General features: G+C 27.8%; 1 protein-coding gene across 2 annotated transcripts in view; it reads right to left on the bottom strand.

Annotated features, from left to right (window-relative positions):
- LOC112596425 (max dimerization protein 1-like) overlaps positions 1-13,966 on the bottom strand; it is a 167,670-nt gene extending 153,704 nt beyond the window's left edge. The window contains exons 1-3 of one of the 2 annotated variants that reach the window (XM_025342095.1): positions 12,974-13,966; positions 12,763-12,856; positions 8,556-8,585 (exon numbers count right to left, since the gene is read on the bottom strand). In XM_025342095.1, the coding sequence (XP_025197880.1) occupies positions 8,556-8,585; positions 12,763-12,856; positions 12,974-13,028 (179 nt within the window). In that variant the 5' untranslated portion in view covers positions 13,029-13,966. Of the gene's footprint in view, positions 1-8,555; positions 8,586-12,762 lie in introns of both variants that reach the window. The other variant, XM_025342094.1, reaches the window with a different exon arrangement.
- Between the last annotated feature and the right edge of the window lie 2,518 nt (positions 13,967-16,484).

The raw sequence follows: 16,484 nt of genomic DNA, 5'->3' as shown, positions 1-16,484 counted from the left end.
TTTTTTATTCAGATGTTTTTAGTATGACCTGACATATGTTTTATAGTTATTATTTAAGAATAAATATGTTTATATGTTCAATGTCTAAAAATTAAATTAAAAACTTAAAATGTAATATGTAATTAAATGTTATCAATAATATCACCGTTCAAATTTAATTTATTAAATCAATAAAAATGCATAACGATTAGGGACACTATTGTTGGAAGGCTATAAAACTTTTTTTTAAATAAATATATATATATATATTTATAAAACTGTAACTAAATGGCTTATCGGTAACAGTCTAACATTGTAATTTGACCTCGTCTACACTTGATAATGAACTCAAAATTACCTAAGCTTGTTTTGATAAACATAATAAGCATTAATGTCTTAATGTTGATTTCCGGAATGTGTTAACGTCTGGTCAGAATTTTGATTATGGTTTTAATAAAGAGGTACTACAAACATTTTATATAAATTCATAATATGCAGTCGTCGAATCGTAAGAAACTATTATTAAGTTAAAATAGGATAGCTGATTATCTATAAGTTATATTGTAATGAATAATACCTAATACATTTTAGGTTTAAATAACGTTTAGATTTTGAGTAAAACCATAAAGTATATTTGTAAAAATTAACAATAATATATGTGTTTTTTTTTTTTAATTTTGGTGCAGTAAAGTATTTAAAAATTTTGAAAAATGTTTAACATTGATGGTAGTTTTTGGTAGCAAATCGTAAATAGTTAGATTTTTAGGAGAGGGAATAAAAATTAAATGCATAATTTCCAATACTTAAGTTATTTTTACTAAACGTATTTAAAAATAACAAAAATAAATTACCATGTAAAGATTTAAAATTATCACCGATGATTTAACATAATTAAAAAATAAATGCATAATTTATTTGTATAGTATATCAGTAATTATTATAAAATAAGCCAATATAATACTTGGTAAGTAGCTAAATAAACCATGATTATTTATTACGTATATTAGACATTTAAATGTAATTAATATGATGATGTAAAAAAAAAATAGTATGAATGTATTAAAAATAAAAAGTAATAAAAATAGTATAATATAATATAATATTTATTTATTTAATTTTTATTTGCACTTTGCATATTCATAAATAGTCTTATAGTACCAATAATTATTCAGTACATAATATTATTGATTAAATTTATCATTATATTATTAATTTTTCTAGTGTTTTTGTAAGTTGCAACACGAATCTATTTGAAATATATTTTTTCTGGTATAATTTTACACTCAATGTCACTGTAGTCAAGGATTTCATTAAGTAAAATAAATACAATTTAATTTATTTATAGCATTATTATTATTTTGTTTTTTCTCAAAACTTAATTTAAATATTACAGTTCTGTTTTTTTTTTTTTTTTTTTTTAATATTTACAAAATTAGATTCCTTATAAAATAGTATGGCAACTATTGCATCAGCGAATAGATGAGTTTATAATATTCAATTATATCTATTTATTTATGAATGAATATATTAAGTAAAATTATTTAGCTTACCATACGTACTTTTTTAAATAAAACATTAGTAAGTATGTAATCTATACAATTTTTCTTACGTATACATTCAAATTTTCTTATATAATATTACTATTTAAAAATCTAATAATTATGGGAGTTACAGATATAAATTGTAAATATATTTATTTTTAATATGAATAAGTAACCCATATCGCCATATCGTTATATTTAATACAAAGAATAAATCAATTTTTTGAAGTTTTTGGCTTCTTAAGCAATATAATTCATACAATTCTTAGATACATTAATATGCACTTTATATATCAAATACCTAACTAAGAACTTTCAGAATTTAATATATCAATTTTTTTTTCTTTATTAAATCAATAGGTACCCAAGGTTTTTTTCCGTACATTATATACTTTCCTTGTGCATAATAAAACGATTCTTTACGATTAAAAACAAAACCGATTCCAGCAACTTTGGCAACCATCTAAACAGTGTAAAAAAGATCGTTGGAGTTAGGACACTCTCGTTCATGCCTTATCCATTCTATAATAAGCTTCAACAACTGCTACTATCATCATTCACTATTGCAACTGATGAATACGTGATTTACATTAGAAATAATAATTCATATAATAACTATTACATTATTATAATATTGGAAGCCGATGCGCATATATACTGATGAGCAAAATAAATATATTTGTAAGGAATAATATCAAAGATTTATAATAGTTACAGTACTTGTGTAGTTATGCATATAGATTGTAGACATATAATAGCTATAATAGTCGTGTTGAATATCAAGTAAAATTGAATATTGCTATAATAACTAAAACTTTTAAACGATATTTAGACAGCATCACTTTATTGGTACCATAGGTAAATGATAAACTTACATGCTAAAGTCAATAAGTACACAATAGCTAAAAATAGCGAACCAAATTAAGATTTACACTTAACTGTTTAAATATTTGTTCTTTAACAAATAAAAACGAACATTTTACAATAGTTAAGGAAAATTTAATTTTGTTTAATTTGGTTTCATGAGGATAAAAGTTATTTTTTTAATCTTCTACTACACGTTGATAAATATAAGGAATAAATAAAAATCATGCAAATTACAGTATAGTACAAAAACACATTTGTTTATTTTACTTGTGATTATAATAATTGAAAATTAAAAATCATAATATTAAACATTTTAATATTATTAAGACCTAAGTTATTACAATGACAAAAATAATCAATTACCTACACTGACTACACTAATCTTGTATACATACATTATAAAACTATAAAATATTTGTTTTATAATATTTACTTTTACTTAACACTTTGAAATGTAACAATTAATCATAAGCATAGCTGATTTACAAATAATAATATGTATAGCAGTAACGTGCTATTACTACACGTCTAGTTAAAAAAATATATAATTTCAATAGTCTGTTAAACTCTAAGTATTATTTATTTATTCATTTTTTTTTTTTTTGTTTTGTTTAAATATTTTTAGAAATAAACGTACTACTTATCTTAAAAATTACCTATATATTACATTTAATATTTAATTTTTAGCGGGATTTTTATTTATCTAATGTAAACACGCAAATTATATATGTCATAAAAAACTAATTTAATTGATATTGCTTATTACGTATTTTATATTATTTATTAATAAAATTAACAAAATTGCTCAGTTTAGAAGTAAGGAAACCTATTATGAGTTTCAAACTGTTTAATAAAAATAATTAAGAGAAAAAATGATAAAAAAAAAAAAAAAAAACAATACACGATAAATGATGATTGATCGTGTTGACATTATACCTATGACGATATATAAGTAGTTACTTGAATAAAACATTAATTAATTGTTTTTAAAAATGTTTAACATAAACAAATTCGTTAGAAATATAATATAAATAACAAATTGAATCATTTGACTGGTGCCTATAATATATAAGATAATACAATTATTCTATCAAAAATATATTCAATATATGCCAACAAAAACTGAATACCTCATTTGAAACATATACAAGTAAGTAGCCGTAAAGAAAAAAGAAAAATCACACAGAAAATAAGAATCATAATTCACGATCTAGGTGGATGAGTGCCAAACGCGCGTTGCCGACGATTTATAACACGACCGGCCGCCAGGGCCAAGGCACGCGCCAACACAGTAGCAGCCTGCTGCCCAGTCGACCGCTTGTTTTTTTTTTATTATTATTATTCGCGCGGAGCACTGCTGACCCGTTTGCCGCAAATGCGCGCGCATTGTACGTTTGAATACAATCGGATGACCACAAGGCCAAAACTGCATATCATACAAGCGATAGTAAAAAGAAGAACATAATATACAGAGTAATACTAATGCATCTACATTTTATTAAGTAGGTCGTGTTATCTATAAAATGATATATTTTTATTTTTTTATCAACGTGCACGGAACTGATTAAAAAACGCATCGTATGTAGCTGTGATCAATATACACCATGTACGTTCGCTTGAGGAAGGTCAAGGTTTAAACTTAGGAAGGGGAATACTAAATCCCAACGTTGTAGTTGTTATTATAACTGTAACATGTGAAGTGTTCAGCGTCGTTTTAAATTGTACGCATATATTAAAATATATGCATATAAAACGTCATGTTTTTACGAGTAATTAACTTTAGCGACAAACCTATAATACGGCATTCAGGTATGTTTTTCTTAATCGACATTTCTATTGTATTTTATTATTCTAACATAATTGGGATGATTCTTGCTAAATAGTAAATGTAAATACGATTTCAATAATTTGTAGAAAACACCATCCGTACAGAAAATGTGTTTTATTTGAAGATGATAGCCGTTGAGGTATTAAGGTGGTACACATTATTAGACTAAAATAAGAAGCATATATTATCATACATTCTTAAAGATACAAGAATTTACTAATTCCAAAACGATTTAACGATGTTTATTCAGATTCAATACATTTATTACACATTCATACACACGTGTGTATTAAACTTGTAAAAGTTTTTAGTTTTTTGTTAATTGTTGAAATTAGTTATTAGATAAACATAATTCTCTGAAATAATATACTAGAAGTAATTTAAAATGTATGCAACTAGTAAGAATTAACTGTTTTTTGTTAAAATAAATTGAATACCTACAATACTATAATAATTTACAAATAAGGATGATTTACGAGAACGAATACAAAAAATTAATACAATTTATATATATTTTATTTCATAATATACTATAGATATGATATAAGTAATGACGAATGAAAGCAAAAGCTACAAATATTTTGCATACACTAAATTTTAGTCTATCGATAAGTAGAACCTATTTTATTAGGTCTAAAAATCTATTTTTTTTTTTTTTTAATTGAGCTAGAAGATATACATAGAAAAAAAATATAATATGATAAGATGAATTATTATTCAATAAATACAGTTAAAACTTTAACTAATTTTTAATATTATTCGAAATTTCTTTGGCATATATTAATATTTTTCATATACTTTCATTATATTTTAAGGCTATAAACTTAGAAAGTTTTGTGTAGGTAGAAAATATGAAATAAATATCATATGCGTCATAATCTCTCAGTTTATATTGATTTGAAATGATGACCTGACATTATGGTACTATAGGTACATGGAGACACCAGCACATCGCTATGTAATTATAATATTTTTGAATTTGACATTTTTCCAAAATAATTAAAAAATAACATTTTTATAGTTACTTTAATTGAAAAAAAATTTATTGTGGCCATTATAGGTAAAAGCGTCAACTATAATAGGTCACAAATAATTTAACATTAAATTTGACAATAAGTCAATAATTTGCATTTACAGGTAATCGTGTGATCACGTTTTGACGACTATTTATACAATTTATCAGGACTAATACATACCTGCTTGATTTTAATGTTATAAATACAATATGACTTAATTTATATCTTATCATGCAAATAAAACCTAAATTGGACGATCCATTTTTTCTTATATACTCGCGAAACTAATCAAACTTTGTTTTGTACACGGAATTTCCCAATCATATTAAGTCATTTCATAAATTGATACAATATTGCGTTATCTCAGTAAAAATTAATGAAAGAAATTTAAATTTAAAAATCAATTATTTCTGTCATCCACATTGTATAACATGAGTATTTATCATATTATACACACAAGCATCTAAAACGCTTTACAACACCATCAACAAGACCACTCCCTATAGGTCCATTTTATTTTTATTTTTGAAGGGTGTTAGTTTGGCCAAACTTTTTGCACGATAAACTTGCGGTGTTTTGTGGAAACAGAGGAAAAATCGATTCCTCTGACAATAAAAATGTTATCTGAACAATCCTCTTTTCCCGCGTTGGTCGCTCTACCATCATAATTACTGTGCACAACCATTCGATCGGGGTTATAAAAATATGTATAATACCTGGTCTATTTTATGGACGCTATAAAATTAAAACCGTCAACAAGAGTAGATGGTCTGTTTTCGAATACATTTTCAGAATTTACTACCGCCAAAAAGCGAATCTCTATATAGTATAAATGCCTTGCTTAATGTTTGCACATCCATAAAAAAAGCTCAACAACCACACCCGGATATCATTTATTTTTTTTAATGTTTTCGTAATCGGATTTTTATTTAACAAAAACTATTCACTTGAAACTTGTTAAATATAAAATACTTCCCAAATCAAACAAATTATAGTAGAAAAAAATTTATTTGTTTAAACTAATTAATTTTTAACTGAGTGTCTAATGTAATGGCGAATTAAAGAACAAACTTTCTTTTTAGTATTCAAAACTCATAAACTATCTAAATATTATGACAATATAATACAAAAATATTAAAAATATTATATTCACGTGAAAATGACATATATTTTTTGAAATTACAAATAAATATTATAAATACCTAAACTTATTTCAAAAACAGTTAAATAAATAAATAAATAAATGGTATTACAAATTAAAGTTATTTTTTATGTATATGTATACAAGTAAATATTCTAATTATATAATAATTTCATAACCTATAAAATCGCTAATGTTTTGATTACGAGATAACTAGAAATTAAGAAGAAGGTATAACGAAACCATAAATCATGTAATTTTTAGTAAAATTGGTTGTTATTTATTATAATAATTAAATTATAAGTACTTATTTCCTTAATTATTTATTGCCAATGAGAAAATAAAACTATATATGTATATATAATATTATTGATTATGAATTCTAGTATTTATTATCAATGATAATACTGAAATAAATATATTAATTTGAATTTATGAATGTTAATATATTTATAATCACTTTTAATTTGCCAAAAAAATAAGAATACCGGTACATTGAAAAACGAACTACGAGATTTTTATTTCTGGTACTTTTCCAAAAGATTTTAATTTTAAACTAATAACAATATTAAAATAAATTAAAGACTCAGAAATGTATTTAATACGAATATTAAAAACCAATAAATTCACGTGAGTGAAAAATTATAATCAGATCAATCAAACAAATTATGAAAAATGTCTATATTTTTTAATAATAGGTATACTTATTTATAATCAAATTGAATTAAATAATTATAATACAAACCATATAACTCATATATCGATAAAAGTAATGAGTTTTCTTTTTCTACTAAAATTATTATATATAAATTAACTAATGTTTATTTTTAGGTGTTTTTTAAAGATACTAACTCAAAGGTTTACTAATATTTACCAGCAAATTAAACATTAAATATAAGATATTTGTATAGAAAACGAAATTCAAAATCAAAATATATTTTCTATTAAATACTAATTTGAGTAATGTGTAACTACTTGTTATATACAGTCGTCAGCCATACATTTATACATTTTTATATTTTAATCATCTGTAAAAGAACGATCGTTTTAATCGTGGATTACTTATCATTTATCTTATAATTTGTTTAAAAAACATTGGAATATTTGTTTTTTAATAGGCCATTGATAAACGAAAAATTGCACCAAATTTTATTCCTCTAATAATAGTAGTAGGACAACACATACTGATATTATTTGTTATTTATGAAAGGTTGATCGAACAATACAAAAATCTCAATACTTTTATAATCACCACGGGGTTCATCATATCTGAAGACCAATGACCCCGTTTGATTGTACCTCTACTTTTTTCATGCCAGTATAATAGTTATGGTTTTAGCGAAAGTCATTTCCTTCAATTTTTTCCACCAAACTAAAAATGTACCCGCTTCTTATTGAAGATTAAAATGTTTTATGTATTAACTAATGTACTTAATGTACTATACTTGTTAATTATGTACTTAATGTACCAACTTAATTAATAGTTATTTATAATTTAACGTTTATTTTTAAAAGTTGCCTATTTTTAATTATTAATAATATATTAAATAATCTAAAATAATATCTATTATCTATATATACATAAATAATATGATGTAGGTAACTGTATTACCATATTATTTTATATAACATCAAAAATGTATAAAACTATTATAAACCATTAAACCATAGCATACTTTTAATATATAATAAAATGTGTGTATTATATTACCTAACACGGTTGATATATTACGTATTATAGTTTAAAAATATCTTACTTTATAACTATTAATAACTTAAAAAAGACCTATAGTAGCTAACTGTAACAATTTCAATATAATTATCATAGTAAAAATCATAGATTTTTTTAATTTACTGAATGTTTAAATAAATATTATACATCTAAACTAATTCAATCTATTCCCTACTCATTCGAATCGTTTTTTGATAATGTATCGTATAATTATAAACGCGAGGTAGTTAAAGCCAAAAATAACAATGATGATATAGAAAAACAGAAAGAGATAGGTGTACAGAAAAAGAAGATGGTATGTTCATAACAACCGAGAGTATTTGGCCCTTTGCCTCTTGAAATGAGCAATAAATAGTTTATAGCTTATGACCGACTTCAGATATAGTTTAAATTCGTTGTATCATAATTTGCTTATTATTTATCGAGGATAGTGAAAATACGAATGTCTTACCTGTTTTTCTCCAGCTCATTATGAGTTGTTCTGAAACAAAAACAAACAATAAATTAATTAATAAATATAAAACAAGTACTTCGAAATGTACATAATGTTTTCCCTTTAATTTTTGTAAAAACATCATTGTTTGGCTTTAAGCCAAAACCTCAATATGACAAGCTCAATAACTGGGCCACATGCATATATGGTTATTTAAAAATGTAATGCATGCAAAAATAATATACTCGTATGTTACATAGGTAACATATACAGAGTTAATCAAATATAAAAATACCTACAAAAATATTAGGATTAAAAAAATTGATTAAATCCTTTGTAACAATGTAAAATGTTTAAATAATCTATGATGAGTGCAATTTAATAATATAATATAAAGATTACAAGATGATCAATGAACAATAAACAATGAAACAATAATTATCTTTGCCATGATAAATCATCGTATTCAAATAAATACGAGTAATAAACAGTATTGAGTGAACACTAAACCTTATAACTAGTTAACTATCGTTAACTATATTATTTAATAATCATAGATAAAATTCAAAGAACTCTTATGGGTGTTAATATTTATAAGAGTAACTAAAACAGTAAAATTGAAAAAAAAATATAAATAAGTATACGAGTATAACTTTACTACAAAATGTTAAAATTAATAATCAATCAATACGCTTTTAAATTTTAATCTAAGATAATCATTTTTTTAATCATAAAATTTACAATTAAATGTAAAATAAGAATAATTAAAACTGAATTTGAAATTAAATTGTTCTTTTTTTATATAATTTTTAATTGCAAAATCTACTGATTAAATTAATCCTATTTCTCTATGAATAGGGCAATAACAAGTTTTTGGACCAATAACAATGCTCTAACCAATAATGTTTTTATAGTAACATACTATATTAAAAATTATTCTCACAAATTGTTTTTTCAAATACATAGAATTTCATCACGAAAATTTTGAAAATAATAGAGTGAATTTTCTATAATAGCCTATAAATATCAATCATTAAAATGTATAGTTAAAAACTATTCCTTAAAATGTAAAAATCATAGGTAAATTTCTTCCCTATAATTTTCTAATATATATATTATAAATAAATATTAGATTATAATTTAATAATAAAATATATTTTATGATAATATTTTATAATGTTAATACATTTATAAATTATAATACGTATTTATAGAATTTATAAATATTTGAATCTAACTTTGAAAACAATTTTTTTTGTATTCTGCAATAATAATTAACTTTTATTTAAAATAAATCCAATAAATGCAAGTACCTAGGTGCATATAAATAGTCTTAATCAAGAGTTTAAATCAAAATAACTCAAAAAATAAATCATTCATACCAAACGTCGAGCAAAATATATCTACCGACTACTTTATAAAAACAAGTTTTTACCGATTATTGATATTACTGTGGGTATACATATTTATATTCTACGCCTATACTGAATTATTCTTAATACGTGATTAAGGGTTTTAGCCTTTAGATGATAGGGTAGTAAAGTTTTCATACTGAAAAAACCCCTAGTAAAACGATTGGCCGCTAACAATTGAAACTGACAAAGAGGTCAAGGACAATAAAGTATTTTATCATATTTTTTTATAGAATTATAGAATATTATATAACAGCTCCAAGTCAATATTTTATTCAATATTTATAGCATGAAGTACATAAAGTAGTTACCCACTATCATTTATTTAAAAGAATAACTTAGAATATAAAAAAAAAAAATCAACTGTTTTATACATTACTGCAATTTAATATCAAAATAAAGAAAAAGTTTTTTATAAAAACTTCAATTATTTCAATAGGTAGAAACTTTTTTTTTCCAGTTGTAATTAAAAATAAAATACCTACTACTGAATATAAACTTTTAATATAATTAAAAAAAATCTTTAATGAATACATTATCAGATGTCATCCTATCATCATTATACAATATTCATACATATTATTATATAAAGGAAAAAACCTGATAAAATATTTTATCCTGTGCCACAAAGGGTTTGAAAAACCAGTGAATACACTCCCTCAGTCGTATCAGCGAAGTGTAAACACCATAGAGTGCACGTATACGTGGTAGCAATTTCCTCCCGGAAGCCTTTGTCTCGTGTAAGTTGGCAACTACAAGGGATGCTTTAGGGTAAGGATGAAAAAGATAAAAAGTAGTAGATCTTCATAATTACGAAGAAAAGTTTAGTAGAATGAGATGGTAGAGCAAGAAGGAAAAACACAAACATCAGTTTTAAAAGAAAATGTGTTAGTGTCATATTATTATACTTGGGATTTTTTTCAAAAATATCCTCTTCTTTTTAAACTAAGAAAGAAAACTAAAATTAGTTTCAACCATTAAAATAATTAAACAGAGAAATTAAGTTAATGGACTAAAAACTTAGAGTAAAAAGTTTACATTTGGCAATAATTCTTTATCTCATTTGATGATAGTAAATCAGTAAAAAATTAAGCAGACACGATCGCACGAACAAAAAATATATACTTTAATCTCATACTCCTAGACTAAATACATAATTTTTTTGTTTTTAAATAAATATAATTATAAATTTCACACAAACTAATAAAGTCTTGTTTATCAACATTAAAATTGTATACATGAATAATAATTTAAAACGCCTAGCTAATTAAATACACAAATTTTAATTCATTTTCAATAGGGAAACTTAACTAAAAATTATATAAATTCAAGACTCAGAACATAATTTAAAATATTTAAATATTATTGATGGAAATAAATTAATAACATGTTAATAAACTTTATAATTAACTTATATTATCTAATATTTACAGAGTATATATTTAAATTCAAAAAAAAGAAAATATAAAAACTTTATTAATTTATTAATAATTGTTTTTATTTTGATTAAAAGCATTTTAATATTAGAAAGTAATAAAAACTGCAGTGTTATTGACTTAAATATTAAAATTTTTTTTTTGATGGTTCTATTTCACGTTCTATATTTAAACCTACCTACTATTCAGGAAAGATAATATTATCTCGGTCAGATTTACTGTATAGCCCTTTAACGAATAAAATTAATTATTTATACGATTGATACGACATTATATTATGTTATCATCATAATATTATGATTTAATAATAATTAATTTCAACAAAAATAACAATAAGAACGATGTATACATATTATTTTTGTCGAAACAATTCCCACACATAGATACACATACACACATACAACTACTATTAACAGTATTCGTATATTCGTATGTTATTAGATTGGATCATCCAAATAAATATAGGTAAGTATACAATAGTTTGGTAGAGTGGGTGATCACTAAATTAAATTATAGAAAACGATAAAATTAAAGTATTAAAAATGTGACTTTGTGTTAGGAGCTTAAGTATAATTCTCGTGGTTTTGTAGTTTATCACAGTAGTATTCTCTCTAACTGCAGTATAGGTACTAAAGTATTCGATAAATGACCTATCGTAGTTGTTATTTGCGCTCTTTATACAATTAAAAGTATAATTTTATGTTGAGAACCTAATAAATATGCATGTTGTATGTACCTAAACAACATTAAATTTATCAAGTCTTTTTACTGCCACAGTTGTTTACTTTTTATAAAATTAAAGAAATAAACAAAAATCCACAGCAATTTGAATTATCTTTTGATCCACTTGGAATAAATATATTATTAAATAATTAAAATATGTTCAGTAGGTATCAAATACAAATATATATATATATTATACATAACGTACACACACGGAGTGCACGTGCGACTCGTGAGGTTTTCATCAACAATAACTATAACTACAGCGGTAGACCATAAGCCTAAGTTACGTATTCCACAAGAACCGTTCAGCGGCAGTTGTGTTGTCGGCAAGGGAAGAGGGGCAGAATCGGTGGCGTTGTCACCCAGGCGAGCACGCGGGCTCTATTAACCTTGACATTTAAAAGGTCACGTCGCGACTTTTTCTACCCGTTTAGCCACTGTGTTCGGCAATATCCTATACCTAACCTCCGCGTATAATAATATGCTGACTGACATATATATTTCCTTTATGTTTTCTTAAATACCGTTTTCGTACACATTTTTTTTTTTTTTTTTTTTTGAACATTAAAACAATACACCGTTCGAAATGCCCAGGGATTTTCAATCCACGTTTTGAAAGGCACGATAGCAACACAAAAAGCGACTACTTACCGGCTTCCCTGCGACTTCTTAGTCTTTGGCCTCTTCGAAGACCCTTTGAGATCGATCGTGATCGGCATCGGTGAAGCATATCCGTGTTCCGCTTCTGCAAAAAATACGACGGTATTTACGCGGTCGGTGGCGGCGGCAACGGCTCCGTCGGTCGCGACTGCGGTGTCGGCAAACGGTGGCGGGGGGTACGGTGGCGACGCGGTAAACTTACCTCTTTCGCGCCTTTCCAGGTACTCGGCAGCTTGTAATAAAGCAGCGATACTCATATTCGATGGCTGGACGAGTAAGTTTGCAATCGACACACGTGTACCTACGCCCACGCACACTGCACGACGATCGTTCAAATGTAATTTTATAATATAATGTGATACCTTCCTCTTGGGAAACACGCGTTTCTACCTATACGGTATGCGTGTTCGTAGAACGGATTTATCGTGACGATAGATTTTATCGAGGACTTTATTCGTCCCGGATTCGCGTAGGTAGGTTATAAGTAGGCAGCTAGGTATGTAGGTATATTGCGACGGTGTACAGGCGGAGGTCGCACTCGCCGTGGATGTTTTATCTACAGCCGGCGGTAGATATTATTCTATACTTATTATTGATTTGGCAATATTATGACGATATCCAGGTATGTCGATCGAATTGCGATCGCGTAACTCGGGTGCCGAAATCTGTACTTGTTGTCAGTATTGTGGATACGATGCGAATCAATATTTCGCTGGCCAATAATTCGAAACCGGACGGGAACTTGTGTTGTTATATTCTTCCAGTGTCCCCCGGGGACGAGATGATACCAACACTAGATCGCGGACGCACGTGACGACATGTACATACACACACAAACACACACGAACACACACACACACACACACACGAACACACAAGCGAACTCCACGGAGACGCGGGCCACTGAACGGTCGCGCGAGGGTAGAATGCGGCGCAGAGATGTAGTATTATACGCACAACACTGCGATGGTCGGAAAAATTAGAGAGACACACGACACTAGAATAACAACAGCGTCGGTGGCGGCGGCGACCACGAGAATAATAGCAACGACGATGACGGCGGCGGTAATGACAATAAAAACAACAATAACAACAACAACAACAACAATAACAATATTATGTAGCGCGACGGCTGCGGCGGCGGCGGCGGCGGCAGGCAGCGACGGTACGTCGATACCAGGACTGTGTTTGCGACTGTGGCCAACGGGTTATTGACGTGTACCGCGGCCGTTGTGTGCCAGCGAGCCACCGACGGCGGTCGAACAAAGCCGAACGGATTGTGCTGGCGGCGTGCCGGGGGGGATCACGTGAAACGCACGCCGCGTACGCGCCAACAGCTGACCGCGGCCGCCGCTCCGTGCGACGTGTACAGCCGCGCGACACGTCACCGTCGCCATCTATCCGCCACTCGGATACCGGACCGTCGCCGAATGCAATACGTTTTGGGAGAACCAAAATGTCCAAGCTCCCGCACACTTTTGTACGTTTAAACGCGATGGGCGACCGACAACCGAACTGTACCCACTGCATTTGCGCGAATTACGCACTACAGTCATAATAATATGCGTATCTACTATAAGTGCATTACATATAAGTGTGGGTAGGTATGGGTACCTACACAATACACACCTCGCACGGTTATTTTGCCACTCTATAACGTAGTTAAGCAGTACCTATGTTTATGCTCAAACAATAGGTAGTTAACAAAGATTTAAAAAAATCACATTTCATGTGTTCTAAATTGCAAGGTTCCGAAGTTCCGAGTGCGATTAAAAATATGCGTTTGGGGACGTTTAGGGGCTTAGCGCTAAACCGCACCTATATAGTGAATTACATATACCTATAACTATTAGGATTTAGGACTCTAAAAGTTTAAAGGTGGTTTGTGGTTTCTTGTAGTTTTAACGACTTAAACTAGACCTAATATTCGTTCCTATTGGGTAGTTTTAATTAAATACTGCAAATGTACGAATTAACATTTTTAGAGTAATTTAAGAATTCTACAATGATTAGATACTCACAGTAAATTTCATAAAAACGATTTTACTCAAATATCATAACATTTTTATTAAAATTTGTATTTTAAAAGCCCTAATGTAGTAAGAAATGTTTGTAAACAACGTAATCTCATGTAAGGCACCGCTTATATTACAAAATATTATAATATGTAATCGACCAATAACTTTGAAGTAATTAATATTGCGAAATATAAACATTCTAAATATATTATAAGTACCATAAATCTCATGAATGCATCGATTATGATTCATGACCAATGGCGGATACGAGAAGAACGATAGGACAATACTCCACCACGCATCTTGAAGGTGTTTTTTTACGTAATTAATATTTAAAATATTATTATAAGCTATAGTGTATACTCTATAGATATGTTTGCCGTCAATAAAACTGTATATCATAGAAATTCTTCATAAATATAGGTAATATATTACTCATATAGCAGTATAACATACAAATATATTATAAAAATCTGCTGGGTCTGCTACTGTTTATGGCGTTATAAATACATATCACGGAGTGACAAAATAGAATTAACTTTGTATAATACTGCAGTATTTTATAGTATCGTAATATTAAAATAATTACCTATTTAATCAACTACCATTGGAATAGTTTATAAGCTTAAATTAATTTGACCTATTTCGTAATATTATTATACGTATCTATTTAAGTATAGATACGGTTGGTAACGCTAGTTATGTATAGAATATAGACTATAGCCATGGTTCTCAACCGGTATGTCGCCGAGTAGGTAAGTCCAAATGTGTCGCGTGAAGCACTAATATTAAATGACACAAAGTTTTTTAAACAATTAATGAGCAAAAAAATGGTTTTTTTTTTTTTTATAGTGTATCTATGGACCACCTGGGTTAGTTGGCCGGTATCCTCCCAGTCTGGGCCTGAGTGTGTCGCCTTTTTTATGGATTCAAATTAGGGTGTCCTCATACAAAAAAAGTTGAAAACCACTGGACTATAGAATATTATAATTAGTAGATACTAAGATATTTTACCTGATACACCGGACAGCATAACGGATGACATGTTGTGGTTTCGACTGTCGTGCGACGGAAACACTATATTGTGTTAGTGCTATGTATTAACACGACGAATTCAGAATAACACTTGAGAAACTTACATGCACGGCGTGGTACGGATCGGTTACGGTTCGAAGGAAAAACTTACACAGATCGGTCGAATAACTTACACTTGACGCACTCGGTTCACAAGAACAAAAAAAAAAAAAAAACTTGTAAACGCGACACGGATGACACAACGCGACGCCATGGATGGAAAAGCTCTATACCCAACTGTTTGTCACGGCTGGTCATAACGGTTTATGTTAGTCTTGAAACACGAAAATATAAAATTGTACACCGTCCGCGCGTCTTCCATAATGTATGGATAACTCTGATTCTCTTGTTCCATTATTTTCCATTCCATGTACTCGTATCGTGATTATGAAAATATTACCAGAGTCCTATTGTATTAGCATTATACATTTTATCATATGTAGTTTAATGTGTAACTATACACTGTATATTGTGTGTTATGAAATGTAAGAGCAAGACTATTATTTGTTCGTAATAAAAACGCAAAAAATTCAAAAGTTCAATATGCTCGAAGCTTGAGTTATGACGCGTTGATCTCTTTAATTATCTTTTCCATGTACGTTACCTTTAGCCATTAGCTAA

Source organism: Melanaphis sacchari, unplaced genomic scaffold (assembly GCF_002803265.2).
Source record: "Melanaphis sacchari strain LSU unplaced genomic scaffold, SCAv2.0 Contig31_pilon_pilon, whole genome shotgun sequence".
NCBI classification, from domain to species: Eukaryota; Metazoa; Arthropoda; class Insecta; order Hemiptera; family Aphididae; genus Melanaphis; species Melanaphis sacchari.
Note: the sequence above shows the minus strand (reverse complement) of the source record. Positions and strands in the feature narration are given on the sequence as shown.